Here is a 19,550-nt window from a genome sequence, read left to right as displayed (position 1 = left end):
ATAGCATATAGTTAGAATGTCTTAGAAAACTCATGGTAGATATTGAGATAATTTATCACACCATTTCATATGGGATGAAGATTTTATTTATACCATACATAACAAAATAATTAAAAAAGACCACTTAATTACTGTTAGGTGGACATATATCAAGCTGTGGAGATCTCACCTGTCTGAAGGCTGATGTAAATGTTCCCAGATAGGCAACAATTCCAGAGGAGACCAGAATATCGCCAGTCAGGTTTGTGTACTGGATACCGAGACGATGCGCAGCCTGACCCCATCTGTATAAAGGGAGATAATAATGATATTATATAGGTAATACAGAAAACAGTCTGACCCCATCTATATATAGGTAATACACAAACAGCCTGACCTCATCTGTATAAAGGGAGATAATAATGATATTATATAGGTAATACACAAACAGTCTGACCCCATCTGTATATATAGGTAATACACAAACAGCCTGACCCCATCTGTACAAGGGAGATAATAATGATATTATATAGGTAATACACAAACAGTCTGACCCCATCTGTATATATAGGTAATACACATACAGTCTGACCCCATCTGTATAAAGGGAGATAATAATGATATAAATATAAAGGTAATACACAAACAGTCTGACCCCATCTGTATATATAGGTAATACACAAACAGTCTGACCCCATCTGTATATATAGGTAATACACAAACAGTCTGACCCCATCTGTATATATAGGTAATACACATACAGTCTGACCCCATCTGTATATATAGGTAATACACAAACAGCCTGACCCCATCTGTATATATAGGTAATACACAAACAGTCTGACCCCATCTGTATATATAGGTAATACACATACAGTCTGACCCCATCTGTATATATAGGTAATACACAAACAGCCTGACCCCATCTGTATATATAGGTAATACACAAACAGTCTGACCCCATCTGTGCAAGGGAGATAATAATGATATTATATAGGTAATACACAAACAGCCTGACCCCATCTGTATATATAGGTAATACACATACAGTCTGACCCCATCTGTATATATAGGTAATACACAAACAGCCTGACCCCATCTGTATATATAGGTAATACACAAACAGTCTGACCCCATCTGTATATATAGGTAATACACATACAGTCTGACCCCATCTGTATATATAGGTAATACACAAACAGCCTGACCCCATCTGTATATATAGGTAATACACAAACAGTCTGACCCCATCTGTATATATAGGTAATACACATACAGTCTAACCCCATCTGTATAAAGGGAGATAATAATGATATAAATATAAAGGTAATACACAAACAGTCTGACCCCATCTGTATATATAGGTAATACACAAACAGTCTGACCCCATCTGTATATATATAGGTAATACACAAACAGTCTGACCCCATCTGTATATATAGGTAATACACAAACAGTCTGACCCCATCTGTATATATAGGTAATACACAAACAGTCTGACCTCATCTGTATATATAGGTAATACACAAACAGTCTGACCCCATCTGTGCAAAGGGAGATAATAATGATATTATATAGGTAATACACATACAGTCTGACCCCATCTGTATATATAGGTAATACACAAACAGTCTGACCCCATCTGTATATATAGGTAATACACAAACAGTCTGACCCCATCTGTATATATAGGTAATACACAAACAGTCTGACCCCATCTGTATATATAGGTAATACACAAACAGTCTGACCCCATCTGTATATATAGGTAATACACAAACAGTCTGACCCCATCTGTACATATATAGGTAATACACAAACAGTCTGACCCCATCTGTATATATAGGTAATACACATACAGTCTGACCCCATCTGTATAAAGGGAGATAATAATGATATAAATATAAAGGTAATACACAAACAGTCTGACCCCATCTGTATATATAGGTAATACACAAACAGCCTGACCCTATCTAACTAGTGAAGACAGAATCATCTCTTGGGATGTGAATCTAACAGTATAAGATTCCTCACCGATCTTTCTCTCCTCCCAGTCCACTGATCAGTTGCTCTGCTCGCTCTAATTTCTTTGTACACATGTCTACTTGGTTCTCCAAGTCCACTTTCTTTTTCTTGTTATTTTCAAGAGTTGATTGCAGCTTTGCGAGTTTGTCTTGGACCTCTCGTAGCGAGCTTCGCTTTTTCTCCAGGGAGGCCATGGCAGTCGCCAATTCTGATTCTGCTCCTTTTAGTTTGATCTTCTTGGGAGCGACAACTTTAGCCACTCTGTAAGGAGATCAAAGGTCAATTAATTATTATCCAAATCTGTATAATATGGAATAAAACATTTCAGTAGTAAACGTGTCAGCTAAGTGTTATAGTACAAAACCTGAGCCCCTACCCAACCCTTCCCAGAGTCATCAACACCACAGGTTCAGTCATAACACCACAGGTTCAGCCATCAACACCACAGGTTCAGTCATAACACCACAGGTTCAGTCATCAACACCACAGGTTCAGCCATCAACACCACAGGTTCAGTCATAACACCACAGGTTCAGTCATCAACACCACAGGTTCAGTCATCAACACCACAGGTTCAGTCATCAACACCACAGGTTCAATCAATACACGTGTCTCCAGAGATAGTATAGACCTCAATCTTTTCCACCAAGCAATCATTGTTTAGGATGTACTTAGGTTGATCTCAAACTGGAATCTCTCCTCCACTTAATATTGACATCTTAACTCAGAGGAGCAGCACTTGCTTTATGCTAGACTCACCTGTCGTACACGTCACTGATCTAGACTCACCTGTCGTACACGTCACTGATCTAGACTCACCTGTCGTACACGTCACTGATCTAGACTCACCTGTCGTACACAACATTGATCTAGACTCACCTGTCGTACATGTCACTGATCTAGACTCACCTGTCGTACATGTCACTGATCTAGACTCACCTGTCGTACACGTCACTGATCTAGACTCACCTGTCGTACGCGTCACTGATCTAGACTCACCTGTCGTACACGTCACTGATCTAGACTCACCTGTCGTACACGTCACTGATCTAGACTCACCTGTCATACGCGTCACTGATCTAGACTCACCTGTCATACGTGTCACTGATCTAGACTCACCTGTCGTACACGTCACTGATCTAGACTCACCTGTCATACGTGTCACTGATCTAGACTCACCTGTCGTACACGTCACTGATCTAGACTCACCTGTCATACGTGTCACTGATCTAGACTCACCTGTCATACGTGTCACTGATCTAGACTCACCTGTCGTACACGTCACTGATCTAGACTCACCTGTCATACGTGTCACTGATCTAGACTCACCTGTCGTACACGTCACTGATCTAGACTCACCTGTCGTACCCGTCACTGATCTAGACTCACCTGTCGTACGCGTCACTGATCTAGACTCACCTGTCGTACACGTCACTGATCTAGACTCACCTGTTGTACACGTCACTGATCTAGACTCACCTGTCGTACACGTCACTGATCTAGACTCACCTGTCGTACACGTCACTGATCTAGACTCACCTGTCATACGTGTCACTGATCTAGACTCACCTGTCGTACACGTCACTGATCTAGACTCACCTGTCGTACACGTCACTGATCTAGACTCACCTGTCATACGTGTCACTGATCTAGACTCACCTGTCGTACATGTCACTGATCTCGACTCACCTGTCATACGTGTCACTGATCTAGACTCACCTGTCGTACACGTCACTGATCTAGACTCACCTGTCGTACGCGTCACTGATCTAGACTCACCTGTCATACGCGTCACTGATCTAGACTCACCTGTCATACGTGTCACTGATCTAGACTCACCTGTCATACGTGTCCATGGCGCAACACCATCTACACAGACCTTCACAGGCAGTCGAGGCATTTCTAACTTTGTCTGGGTCAAACTCAGGATTAGTCATGTACTTGGCACGCAGCTGCTTCATGTGTGCTACTGGTATATTGTCCTGTGAAATTAAAATATCAACAGAGGTCAAGAGGTGACTTAAAGGTCATCAAGATTTATTTTAGAACACCCATTAAAAAGTTAAATGGAAAGACTATTTCATTATAAAAAATTATAATGTAATTGGGTTGAGAAAAGTATGAGATACTTACTGAAAGTTCATCTGTTCATCATTGAATTGCACAATTTATAAAAATCATTAATGTTCAAGAAACCATTACGAAAATCAGGAATATTATTAAAACATAAATCTTTCACAAGAGGTATTACACTGATTATTAATGTGCTGAATTTGTAAGCTAAGAAAATAGACATCAATACATCTAGAAAACGAAAGCCATGTCTCTAAACGGCTCAGTTACCTTGTCAAACTCCCTAAGACTCTCTAAGAATTTCATGTCTCCCAACATTTTCTTGGAGGGTCCCCAGTAGTCCTCAATCTTTTTCCCGGAGCCACTTGGGTCTGGTATACGCTCTGGCTTGATGCCTTTGAGGACACACACTGCTTCCAGCACCAGTTTGATGCCGTACGGAGGACTTTTCATTGTCTTCACAACTGTAATGTCCTGTGCTGTGAGTGTGTTCAGCGCAGACAGGGCAGCGTTGAGGGCGGGGATAGCCTCGGCCAGGTCATTGTCACATTCATCCTTGATTGCCTTAGCTGCCTTAGCTTGTTCATTAGCCACAGCCTCGTCAGCTTTCACAACCTAGATAAATACAAATCAACCTGGATAAATACAAATCAACCTGGATAAATACAAATCAACCTAGATAAATACAAATCAACCTAGATAAATACAAATCAACCTGGATAAATACAAATCAACCTAGATAAATACAAATCAACCTAGATAAATACAAATCAACCTAGATAAATACAAATCAACCTGGATAAATACAAATCAACCTAGATAAATACAAATCAACCTAGATAAATACAAATCAACCTAGATAAATACAAATCAACCTAGATAAATACAAATTATCTTTATTTCATCACCTTTTTACATCAACATAACATAAATTTGATTTTAAAATCAGATGCCAGCTGTGCAGAGTATCATCAGACATTAGTTTTAACAACTGGACATTTTGTAATTAAACATTGTTACATTTACAGGAGTTATTCTCTCATTAAATACAGAAATAAATAAACATTTCTTCCTACATCCGTGGTTTTGTTTGATAAAGTTCTGACATATCTGATTTTACCAGGCTCATATTACAGAGAACAAGGTACACATCAAATATACAGTTTACTCGGTAATTACCTTTTCCACTTTGGCCACTTCGACGGAGTCCTTCTCGATGACCACCATTATCTCGTCGACCTCCTTACTGGCGATCACAAGCTGTGGCTGAAGATCTGTCAGATCCTTCTGCATCACAGCAACCTCAGACGCAGCTGACTGTAGCTTATCCAGACCGACCTCATATCGTCTTTTCTGTTTCTGAACCTCTCTGATTGATAAAAATGACAGATTTTGTTTTAATTTATCCATCCTATTTTTTTCTTAATTCAATATTTTTTTTTAATATCAACCTAACTAGGAAGTCAGAGTGATACCTTTATCATAACAATAACATAAGGCTTCACACAGACCACCACTTTACAGATGTTATACCTGTACTGATTTATAGTCGAGATATCTCTCCATTATTAAGTTTGTTTCGTTGCAGTGTAATCTTTTTTAACAAATTATACTTAGTGTTACTTTTCAAAGATCCCAGAATTACTTGTTTAGACTTACTGTCGCTTTTTGTCCAGAAGAGTCTTGAATGTGCTGATGAGCTCAAGATATGATGTTGGTGTCACGTAGTTGTGTCGTTCCAACTCCAGATAAAATCGAGATGACAAATCTCGTGTGGAAGTGTGGAAAAGTTTACAGATGGTTGTACAGCCAACACGTTCCTCCTCACCAAGCTCCACATCCTCCAGGAATCTCAGAGCGACGGCTTGTAAGGCATCCTCTGGCCACGACTATAATAAGGGGTACAGACATTAGAGACAATGTTTCTTTGATATCATCATGTTGGCTTCAATCGAATTTAAATCAATAGTAGAAGAAATAATTAAAACTGAGAATATAAAATATTCTAATAAATCTGTAAATGTAAACAAAGTACTGCTATTGTAACTTGCCTGGAACCAATCGATGGTACAACAGTTGACGAGCGATGGAAATTTCCTTAGACGGCTTCGGAATGTGTCTCCAATGGGACTCATGGCCAACACAATATGGAGCTGATCACGAACGCGGGAGATGAAGAAGTTGAACAAAGCAACTGGTGTTCCATCTGTTTGCTTTGTTTTGTCTCTTTGTCGATCCAATTGACGCATTTTTTCACAGATTTCCTGTTTCTCATCAATAGCAAAAAGGTTTGGTACCTCACCAGCATTTAACAGATTGTTGATATCTTCCAGGAAAGACTCTTGTTTAATCTTGAAACAGAAAGTATCTAAGTATTTTATTGAATATAGGAAACAAAAATAGTGAATTTGCTTTCAATAATATGACATTTTTCAAACCTTGAATAATAGAATCACTGACAATTGTATAAACTTTGTTTACCTTTCATCCCAATGTACGTAATAAAACAATAGTAACGTTTCTTTGTCTGTTTTGTTAAAATTCTGGGCTCAGTTGTTCAAAAGGTGATTAGCTTAATCACTTGATTAGTGAAAATCTTATTTCTCTTTCACTTCAAAACCTGAGTGTGTGTTTTCCTTAAAATGCCCTGATGAGTGTTATAGTTTCATAACATTTTGTCGACTAGTTAGTTTTACCAGAAATGATTTTCATCGGGATTTTAAAACTGTTGTTAAGCTATGATAAGCCTAATCACGCTAACGCCTGATGCTGGTTTTTACCTGTGTGTCAGAGAACAGGAATACTCCGTGGCTTTCAGTTTCTGTGGATTTACGTAAAATTCTCTTCAAATCTTCACGCCACTCAGGACTTCCGTAACTTTTTGAGAGTTCCACCTGTTTATACAGAACCAATATTATCTTACTACAGTACCACCTGTTTATACAGAACCAATATTATCTTACTACAGTACCACCTGTTTATACAGAACCAATATTATCTTACTACAGTACCACCTGTTTATACAGAACCAATATTATCTTACTACAAATAAAGTCATTACAGAAACTATGATAATATCAAAATCATAAATATTATGGACGTTAAAATTGATTTAAAGAAAATGAAATACTTTTGATATACTAATATGTCTGACAGGATTTCATAGACAATTGAAGTTTATTTATTCAAATCACTTAATCTTGTTCACCAACATCAAGCATATATATGCTTTATATAAATGCACTTAGTGAGAGAGTCGGAGTACATAAGCAACAGATACGCTCGCCGGAAACCCGCCAAATTCCACTGAGTGCACACCTGGATACCTGTGGCAAGGGAGCATTTAACATATTCCCATTTTATCAGATGGGAGACACCGGCATCGCCAATAGACTTTGTAAAGAGAAACTGGTTGTCAAACGTTTTAAACCAATACTAAACAGTCACTAGGTAGTGACACCTTCAATTATACTGTTACCTCCCCTGCGGTAATTGTCTATGACGTCACAAATAGATGACGTCACATAAATGTAACTAAGCAAGAATAAACAAATCGCCTGAAGATGGCCAGCAAGGCCTGAAAACGTTAGCGAAAATGCCGTGTTGATTTCATTATTTCTACTACATATTATATATATATATATATCTTAAAGTATTAGTTATCCATAAATATGATAAGCTCTTGACTAATATCTATACTGAAAAGTTCGCCTTGAATATACTTTTGAATCTGACAGTGATACAGACCTGGAACAGATCAAAGTCTGCCATATGGGCACCAAGTCGTGTGAGAGATTGACGTCCTGAGCCACCAACTCCAGCAAGAAGGGCATGACTTCTTGGCTGTTTAATGATTCTAGCAATTCTGGACACATGCTCAATGGCAAATCTGAAGATATAAATCACAGACAGTTTAACAACAAATAGTGATATTTAAATTAAAATCAATAAAAAAGCTTTCACTTTCAAACTTATAAAATTAATTATAGAAAGAATTAAAAAAATTGTCTACTGATTTCAAAGTTAAATTTATTGATGACTCACATTAGTCTAATATAAAGTCATAATCTGTGTTGATGAATTACCTGAATAATACGAGGTTCATTGGTTTTTTACTCATGTTGTTAAATTCATCCAGGTATCCTTCTACAGTTACTCGTAGATTTTCTAGATCTCGAACCTCCACATAATGTTTAGAGTCAGATTTCGGGTCTGCGAAGTCACAATACACTAAACTACGGAGGTCATCCTCTGTGACCTTGCCATCATTATCGAAGTCCAGATGAATAAATAACTGATCAAAGTCCTCCCTGAGTTCAGTTTTACACACTTCACGGACGTAGGTAAAGAGCCAATTGCGATCAGCATCATCAACAAGACGATCATAGTAGACTCTGAATACCTGTAATGTTATTAAGGAGTAAATCAAAACCTGTCTAAACAAAAAAAATTTAGATCAATATTTCTGTTCTGAATACAAAACGTTCCACATAACACAAGTTCTCCTTTATAACATAGATGTTCAAAACATTGTGTTGTGAAACAAGTTTTGATTCAGTCTGATACTGCCAATTAAATTTTTTCAAAACCAAAAATTTCCATTTCAAAACCAGACACCAATCCTTCTTTGAATGACATACGTTTCCCTGGCCTACATCACAACCCAGCAATGTCCCTGTAACATACACACCCCAAACCTACATCACAACCCAGCAATGTCCCTATAACATACACCCCAAGCCTACATCACAACCCAGCAATGTCCCTGTAACATACACCCCAAACCTACATCACAACCCAGCAATGTTCCTGTAACATACACCCCAAACCTACATCACAACCCAGCAATGTCCCTATAACATACACCCCAAACCTACATTACAACCCATCAATGTCCCTGTAACATACACCCCAAACCTACATCACAACCCAGCAATGTCCCTGTAACATACACCCCAAACCTACATCACAACCCAGCAGTGTCCCTGTAACATACACCCCAAACCTACATTACAACCCATCAATGTCCCTGTAACATACACCCCAAACCTACATCACAACCCAGCAATGTCCCTGTAACATACACCCATAACCTACATCACAACCCAGCAATGTCCCTGTAACATACACCCCAAACCTACATCACAACCCAGCAATGTCCCTGTAACATACACCCCAAACCTACATCACAACCCAGCAATGTCCCTGTAACATACACCCCAAACCTACATCACAACCCAGCAGTGTCCCTGTAACATACACCCCAAACCTACATCACAACCCAGCAATGTCCCTGTAACATACACCCCAAACCTACATCACAACCCAGCAGTGTCCCTGTAACATATACACCCCAAACCTACATCACAACCCAGCAGTGTCCCTGTAACATATACACCCCAAACCTACATCACAACCCAGCAGTATCCCTGTAACATACACCCCAAACCTACATCACAACCCAGCAGTGTCCCTGTAACATACACACCCCAAACCTACATCACAACCCAGCAATGTCCCTATAACATACACCCCAAACCTACATCACAACCCAGCAATTTCCCTGTAACATACACACCCCAAACCTACATCACAACCCAGCAGTGTCCCTGTAACATACACCCCAAACCTACATCACAACCCAGCAATGTTCCTGTAACCTACACACACCAAACCTACATCACAACCCAGCAATGTCCCTGTAACATACACCCCAAACCTACATCACAACCCAGCAGTGTCCCTGTAACATACACCCCAAACCTACATCACAACCCAGCAGTGTCCCTGTAACATACACCCCAAACCTACATCACAACCCAGCAGTGTCCCTGTAACATACACCCCAAACCTACATCACAACCCAGCAATGTCCCTGTAACATACACACACCAAACCTACATCACAACCCAGCAATGTCCCTGTAACATACACACCCCAAACCTACATCACAACCCAGCAATGTCCCTGTAACATACACCCCAAACCTACATCACAACCCAGCAGTGTCCCTGTAACATACACACCCCAAACCTACATCACAACCCAGCAATGTCCCTGTAACATACACCCCAAACCTACATCACAACCCAGCAATGTCCCTGTAACATACACACACCAAACCTACATCACAACCCAGCAATGTCCCTGTAACATACACACCCCAAACCTACATCACAACCCAGCAATGTCCCTGTAACATACACCCCAAACCTACATCACAACCCAGCAGTGTCCCTGTGTTATACGCACCTCATGGACCCAGAGTCTCTTCATGGAGGCCGGTTCCTCCATGGTTTCCGGGGTGGAGAGGAGGACGCCCTGGATGACCCTACTGAAATCTCGCAGGTTAAACAGATAGTGGGACTTGGTTGGTGTGGGCAGTAGATTCTTCATGGCCTCCTTATAAACGGTCAGTGTGCCAAGTACGAGTTGTTCTACACAAGGTTTGAACTCATTACTGAATCCTCTGTGGCAAAAAAATGAAATGGATTAAAAATTTGTGGTGTCTGATTGGTCAAAATTTCATGTAATCCGATTGGTCTGTATATTCTTACATGATCAGCATGCTTTGATAGGTCTGTTATAACTGTCACCTATCCATACAGATAAAATGTTTTTGTCCACAGACAGACAATATATCATACCTGGAGGAGATAGACAATATATCATACCTGGAGGAGACGGACAATATATCATACCTGGAGGAGATAGACAATATATCATACCTGGAGGAGACAGACAATATATCATACCTGGAGGAGATAGACAATATATCATACCTGGAGGAGACAGACCCTATATCATACCTGGAGGAGATAGACAATATATCATACCTGGAGGAGACAGACAATATATCATACCTGGAGGAGACAGACAATATATCATACCTGGAAAAGATAGACAATATATCATACCTGGAGGAGATAGACAATTTATCATACCTGGAGGAGATAGACAATATATCATACCTGGAGGTGATAGACAATATATCATACCTGGAGGAGATAGACAATATATCATACCTGGAGGAGATAGACAATATATCATACCTGGAGGAGATAGACAATATATCATACCTGGAGGAGATAGACAATATATCATACCTGGAGGAAATATGCCACTCCATAATCCTTTTGAATATGGTGATCATGGTTTCATCATCAAACTCGTTGATAGTGATAGTGTTGAGATGGCGGAGAAACCTTGGTGTGACAGGATTCCGCCCACCACCAGGGGGTCCCATGGCCGCAACCAGCTGGATGTCAATCAGCTTCATGGCTGTGATTTCCTTCAGGTCGTACCAGTTCCAATGGTCCTGCCACTGACGCAGTAACTCAATAGGTGGCTGAGCACCGAACGTTTCACGCATGGGCATGTTCAGATCGTCAACAAACACCAGCTATAAGATAAAGAATGTACAATTGTACCTATATGATACTTATCTTACATACAAAGTAGGACAAAAATTTCGCTTACAAATACACTGAAATGATGTAACCATTTCTATCACACTAAATCTGCAAGTTCATTGGTGTCTTTTTTAGATCAATATGATTCATTTTCTTTTTTGTAAATGAAAAGTTTGGATAAAAGTTACCTTTATATAGGACTGTAGTGATAGATACAGTACTATAATACATACCTATATATAGGACTGTAGTGATAGATACAGTACTATAATACATACCTATATATAGGACTAGTGATAGATACAGTACTATAATACATACCTATATATAGGACTGTAGTGATAGATACAGTACTATAATACATACCTATATATAGGACTGTAGTGATAGATACAGTACTATAATACATACCTATATATAGGACTAGTGATAGATACAGTACTATAATACATACCTATATATAGGACTGTAGTGATAGATACAGTACTATAATACATACCTATATATAGGACTAGTGATAGATACAGTACTATAATACATACCTATATATAGGACTGTAGTGATAGATACAGTACTATAATACATACCTATATATAGGACTGTAGTGATAGATACAGTACTATAATACATACCTATATATAGGACTGTAGTGATAGATACAGTACTATAATACATACCTATATATAGGACTGTAGCGATAGATACAGTACTATAATACATACCTATATATAGGACTGTAGCGATAGATACAGTACTATAATACATACCTATATATAGGACTGTAGTGATAGATACAGTACTATAATACATACCTATATATAGGACTGTAGTGATAGATACAGTACTATAATACATACCTATATATAGGACTGTAGTGATAGATACAGTACTATAATACATACCTATATATAGGACTGTAGTGATAGATACAGTACTATAATACATACCTATATATAGGACTGTAGTGATAGATACAGTACTATAATACATACCTATATATAGGACTAGTGATAGATACAGTACTATAATACATACCTATATATAGGACTGTAGTGATAGATACAGTACTATAATACATACCTATATATAGGACTAGTGATAGATACAGTACTACATATAATACATACCTATATATAGGACTAGTGATAGATACAGTACTATAATACATACCTATATATAGGACTAGTGATAGATACAGTACTATAATACATACCTATATATAGGACTGTAGTGATAGATACAGTACTATAATACATACCTATATATAGGACTGTAGTGATAGATACAGTACTATAATACATACCTATATATAGGACTAGTGATAGATACAGTACTATAATACATACCTATATATAGGACTGTAGTGATAGATACAGTACTATAATACATACCTATATATAGGACTGTAGTGATAGATACAGTACTATAATACATACCTATATATAGGACTGTAGTGATAGATACAGTACTATAATACATACCTATATATAGGACTAGTGATAGATACAGTACTATAATACATACCTATATATAGGACTGTAGTGATAGATACAGTACTATAATACATACCTATATATAGGACTAGTGATAGATACAGTACTATAATACATACCTATATATAGGACTGTAGTGATAGATACAGTACTATAATACATACCTATATATAGGACTGTAGTGATAGATACAGTACTATAATACATACCTATATATAGGACTGTAGTGATAGATACAGTACTATAATACATACCTATATATAGGACTGTAGTGATAGATACAGTACTATAATACATACCTATATATAGGACTAGTGATAGATACAGTACTATAATACATACCTATATATAGGACTGTAGTGATAGATACAGTACTATAATACATACCTATATATAGGACTGTAGTGATAGATACAGTACTATAATACATACCTATATATAGGACTAGTGATAGATACAGTACTATAATACATACCTATTTATAGGACTAGTGATAGATACAGTACTATAATACATACCTATATATAGGACTAGTGATAGATACAGTACTATAATACATACCTATATATAGGACTGTAGTGATAGATACAGTACTATAATACATACCTATATAGGACTAGTGATAGATACAGTACTATAATACATACCTATATATAGGACTGTAGTGATAGATACAGTACTATAATACATACCTATATATAGGACTGTAGTGATAGATACAGTACTATAATACATACCTATATATAGGACTGTAGTGATAGATACAGTACTATAATACATACCTTTATATAGGACTGTAGTGATAGATACAGTACTATAATACATACCTATATATAGGACTGTAGTGATAGATACAGTACTATAATACATACCTATATATAGGACTAGTGATAGATACAGTACTATAATACATACCTATATATAGGACTGTAGTGATAGATACAGTACTATAATACATACCTATATATAGGACTGTAGTGATAGATACAGTACTATAATACATACCTATATATAGGACTGTAGTGATAGATACAGTACTATAATACATACCTATATATAGGACTAGTGATAGATACAGTACTATAATACATACCTATATATAGGACTGTAGTGATAGATACAGTACTATAATACATACCTATATATAGGACTAGTGATAGATACAGTACTATAATACATACCTATATATAGGACTGTAGTGATAGATACAGTACTATAATACATACCTATATATAGGACTAGTGATAGATACAGTACTATAATACATACCTATATATAGGACTGTAGTGATAGATACAGTACTATAATACATACCTTTATATAGGACTGTAGTGATAGATACAGTACTATAATACATACCTATATATAGGACTAGTGATAGATACAGTACTATAATACATACCTATATATAGGACTGTAGTGATAGATACAGTACTATAATACATACCTATATATAGGACTGTAGTGATAGATACAGTACTATAATACATACCTATATATAGGACTGTAGTGATAGATACAGTACTATAATACATACCTATATATAGGACTGTAGTGATAGATACAGTACTATAATACATACCTATATATAGGACTAGTGATAGATACAGTACTATAATACATACCTATATATAGGACTGTAGTGATAGATACAGTACTATAATACATACCTATATATAGGACTAGTGATAGATACAGTACTATAATACATACCTATATATAGGACTAGTGATAGATACAGTACTATAATACATACCTATATATAGGACTGTAGTGATAGATACAGTACTATAATACATACCTATATATAGGACTGTAGTGATAGATACAGTACTATAATACATACCTATATATAGGACTAGTGATAGATACAGTACTATAATACATACCTATATATAGGACTGTAGTGATAGATACAGTACTATAATACATACCTATATATAGGACTGTAGTGATAGATACAGTACTATAATACATACCTATATATAGGACTGTAGTGATAGATACAGTACTATAATACATACCTATATATAGGACTGTAGTGATAGATACAGTACTATAATACATACCTATATATAGGACTGTAGTGATAGATACAGTACTATAATACATACCTATATATAGGACTGTAGTGATAGATACAGTACTATAATACATACCTATATATAGGACTGTAGTGATAGATACAGTACTATAATACATACCTATATATAGGACTGTAGTGATAGATACAGTACTATAATACATACCTATATATAGGACTGTAGTGATAGATACAGTACTATAATACATACCTATATATAGGACTGTAGTGATAGATACAGTACTATAATACATACCTATATATAGGACTGTAGTGATAGATACAGTACTATAATACATACCTATATATAGGACTGTAGTGATAGATACAGTACTATAATACATACCTATATATAGGACTGTAGTGATAGATACAGTACTATAATACATACCTATATATAGGACTGTAGTGATAGATACAGTACTATAATACATACCTATATATAGGACTGTAGTGATAGATACAGTACTATAATACATACCTATATATAGGACGTAGTGATAGATACAGTACTATAATACATACCTATATATAGGACTGTAGTGATAGATACAGTACTATAATACATACCTATATATAGGACTGTAGTGATAGATACAGTACTATAATACATACCTATATATAGGACTAGTGATAGATACAGTACTATAATACATACCTATATATAGGACTGTAGTGATAGATACAGTACTATAATACATACCTATATATAGGACTGTAGTGATAGATACAGTACTATAATACATACCTATATATAGGACTGTAGTGATAGATACAGTACTATAATACATACCTATATATAGGACTGTAGTGATAGATACAGTACTATAATACATACCTATATATAGGACTGTAGTGATAGATACAGTACTATAATACATACCTATATATAGGACTGTAGTGATAGATACAGTACTATAATACATACCTATATATAGGACTGTAGTGATAGATACAGTACTATAATACATACCTAGTATATCGGACTAGTGATAGCTACAGTACTATAAACATACCTATATTAGGACTGTCGTGATAGATACAGTACTATAATACATACCTATATATAGGACTGTAGGATAGATACAGTAACTATAATACATACCTATATAGTGACTGTAGTGATAGATACAGTACTATAATACATACTAATATAGGACGTAGTGATAGATACAGTACTATAATACATACCTTTATATAGGACCTGTAGTGATAGATTACAGTACTATAATACTACCTATATATAGGACGTAGTGATAGAGTACAGTACTATAATACATACCTATATATAGGACTAGTGATAGATACAGTACTATAATACATACCTATATATAGGACTGTAGTGATAGATACAGTACTATAATACATACCTATATAAGGACTGTAGTGATAGATACAGTACTATATACATACCTATATATAGGACTGTAGTGATAGATACAGTACTACATACAATACATACCTATATATAGGACTAGTGATAGATACAGTACTATAATACATACCTATATATAGGACTGTAGTGATAGATACAGTACTATAATACATACCTATATATAGGACTAGTGATAGATACAGTACTATAATACATACCTATATATAGGACTGTAGTGATAGATACAGTACTATAATACATACCTATATATAGGACTAGTGATAGATACAGTACTATAATACATACCTATATATAGGACTGTAGTGATAGATACAGTACTATAATACATACCTTTATATAGGACTGTAGTGATAGATACAGTACTATAATACATACCTATATATAGGACTAGTGATAGATACAGTACTATAATACATACCTATATATAGGACTGTAGTGATAGATACAGTACTATAATACATACCTATATATAGGACTGTAGTGATAGATACAGTACTATAATACATACCTATATATAGGACTGTAGTGATAGATACAGTACTATAATACATACCTATATATAGGACTGTAGTGATAGATACAGTACTATAATACATACCTATATATAGGACTAGTGATAGATACAGTACTATAATACATACCTATATATAGGACTGTAGTGATAGATACAGTACTATAATACATACCTATATATAGGACTAGTGATAGATACAGTACTATAATACATACCTATATATAGGACTAGTGATTATAGATACAGTACTATAATACATACCTATATATAGGACTGTAGTGATAGCTACAGTACTATAATACATACCTATATATAGGACTAGTGATAGATACAGTACTATAATACATACCTATATATAGGACTAGTGATAGATACAGTACTATAATACATACCTATATATAGGACTGTAGTGATAGATACAGTACTATAATACATACCTATATATAGGACTGTAGTGATAGATACAGTACTATAATACATACCTATATATAGGACTGTAGTGATAGATACAGTACTATAATACATACCTATATAGGACTGTAGTGATAGATACAGTACTATAATACATACCTATATATAGGACTGTAGTGATAGATACAGTACTATAATACATACCTATATATAGGACTAGTGATAGATACAGTACTATAATACATACCTATATATAGGACTAGTGATAGATACAGTACTATAATACATACCTATATATAGGACTGTAGTGATAGATACAGTACTATAATACATACCTATATATAGGACTGTAGTGATAGATACAGTACTATAATACATACCTATATATAGGACTGTAGTGATAGATACAGTACTATAATACATACCTATATATAGGACTGTAGTGATAGATACAGTACTATAATACATACCTATATATAGGACTGTAGTGATAGATACAGTACTATAATACATACCTATATATAGGACTGTAGTGATAGATACAGTACTATAATACATACCTTTATATAGGACTAGTGATAGATACAGTACTATAATACATACCTATATATAGGACTGTAGTGATAGATACAGTACTATAATACATACCTATATATAGGACTGTAGTGATAGATACAGTACTATAATACATACCTATATATAGGACTGTAGTGATAGATACAGTACTATAATACATACCTATATATAGGACTGTAGTGATAGATACAGTACTATAATACATACCTTTAAACAGCCTTATCATACAGAGTTTTACATATATTCAATGCTCATTATTCAAACAACAGTTTTACAGGGTACTGACCGCTGTCTTGCCGAGGGGTGGACCAAACACACCCTTCCTTCGCCTGTCCAGTTTAGACATAATCATATTCTGTGTCTGGTTGGCTGTTGTCTGGGCTGAGAAGTTCAGGATGTTGGGTTTGTACAGTTCCTTATCTAGCTTGTTCAGCAAGAAGTTCTACAAGTTACAACATAACAGTTTAACACAAATCCTAAATCATGAACTGGAAAAACAGGAGAACAATGGTCACGAATAAGATTTGATAGTAAGGAAGATCTGTTGTAAGTTTTGTAATAACTTGTTTGAAACGTAAATATTAGAATTCTTACAGTGCTCCTCATTTTATGGTAAGCAAGACAATTAATACTTGTTTTCTGTCAGGTTGTTTTTTTACCTACACAAAATATTCTGTTAGAAATAACTACTTACCCCAATGTAGACACTTTTGCCTGTACCGGTTGGGCCGACAAACAGGACGGGCTTCTTGTGTGTGAGAAGCATGTTTAAAAGTGCTGTATACCTCACTGTGTCCACAGTGGGAACAATGATCTCGTTAAAGGATGCTTCCTTAGGGATCGGAGGGGAATCCTTTATCTCATCGGACCACTGTAACCATCGTCCAGATCCCTACAACAAATACACCAAAGACTTCCCTCATCCCATATCAGGATAAACATATTCTGGATCATCAAAGTCTTATCATGGAAATCTAAATCATCTAATACTGAATCAAAGTCTGATTCAACATGAAGATTGATATTAAGTTTGAACCTTCAAATCTGAATCATCAAAATCATAACGATTTGTTTTCAGAGTAAAAACTGAGTTTTATTTATAGAGATTGAATCCGAAACTTTTCCTGTTGAACTGTGAATTAATGTGACAAATTCACTTTACCTCCTTGATAAACCTGTAATCATACACTCGGCCTTTAGGTGGGAAGGGGTTAAGGTAGGGCTTCATTGGTGGGTCTACCAGTTCTGGTAGACTGATCTTAACCCTTGTATCCTCCGTCATACCACCCTGTACAAACACACACAACCATGTCATCAGATACAAAATTACCCCTCATTGAAAATCTATTATAAAGCACCAAATGCCATTTGGAAAAGATTTAAAATCATTTTTTCATTTTAGAGCTTGGGATGTCACATTTGTTAGCAAGTTGATTGATGTATTAAAATAATTGTTATTTTTTATTTTTTCCATTTCTTTCCCTTTTTTTTTTCTCTGACCAAAATTCTCAAAGTTGCCATTCTACTGCTTCTACAGTCACTAAATACATAAATAGTTTAAGTTACAAGTCCTTCACTTCTAAACAAC

General features: G+C 35.8%; 1 protein-coding gene across 4 annotated transcripts in view; it reads right to left on the bottom strand.

Moving 5' to 3' along the window:
* Positions 1-19,550, bottom strand: part of LOC117318005 (dynein heavy chain 7, axonemal-like) — an 89,295-nt gene that overhangs the window by 34,038 nt on the left and 35,707 nt on the right. For all 4 annotated transcript variants that reach the window (XM_033872974.1, XM_033872975.1, XM_033872976.1 and 1 more), the window contains 15 exons: positions 19,125-19,250; positions 18,657-18,854; positions 18,249-18,404; positions 11,184-11,479; positions 10,330-10,546; positions 8,163-8,479; positions 7,825-7,966; positions 6,858-6,971; positions 6,129-6,428; positions 5,737-5,966; positions 5,257-5,446; positions 4,348-4,692; positions 3,844-3,986; positions 2,014-2,265; positions 170-284 (listed from right to left, as the gene is read on the bottom strand). In XM_033872974.1, the coding sequence (XP_033728865.1) occupies positions 170-284; positions 2,014-2,265; positions 3,844-3,986; positions 4,348-4,692; positions 5,257-5,446; positions 5,737-5,966; positions 6,129-6,428; positions 6,858-6,971; positions 7,825-7,966; positions 8,163-8,479; positions 10,330-10,546; positions 11,184-11,479; positions 18,249-18,404; positions 18,657-18,854; positions 19,125-19,250 (3,141 nt within the window). The remainder of the gene's footprint in view (positions 1-169; positions 285-2,013; positions 2,266-3,843; positions 3,987-4,347; positions 4,693-5,256; positions 5,447-5,736; positions 5,967-6,128; positions 6,429-6,857; positions 6,972-7,824; positions 7,967-8,162; positions 8,480-10,329; positions 10,547-11,183; positions 11,480-18,248; positions 18,405-18,656; positions 18,855-19,124; positions 19,251-19,550) is intronic.

This window comes from Pecten maximus, chromosome 19 (genome assembly GCF_902652985.1).
Source record: "Pecten maximus chromosome 19, xPecMax1.1, whole genome shotgun sequence".
NCBI classification, from domain to species: Eukaryota; Metazoa; Mollusca; class Bivalvia; order Pectinida; family Pectinidae; genus Pecten; species Pecten maximus.
Note: the sequence above shows the minus strand (reverse complement) of the source record. Positions and strands in the feature narration are given on the sequence as shown.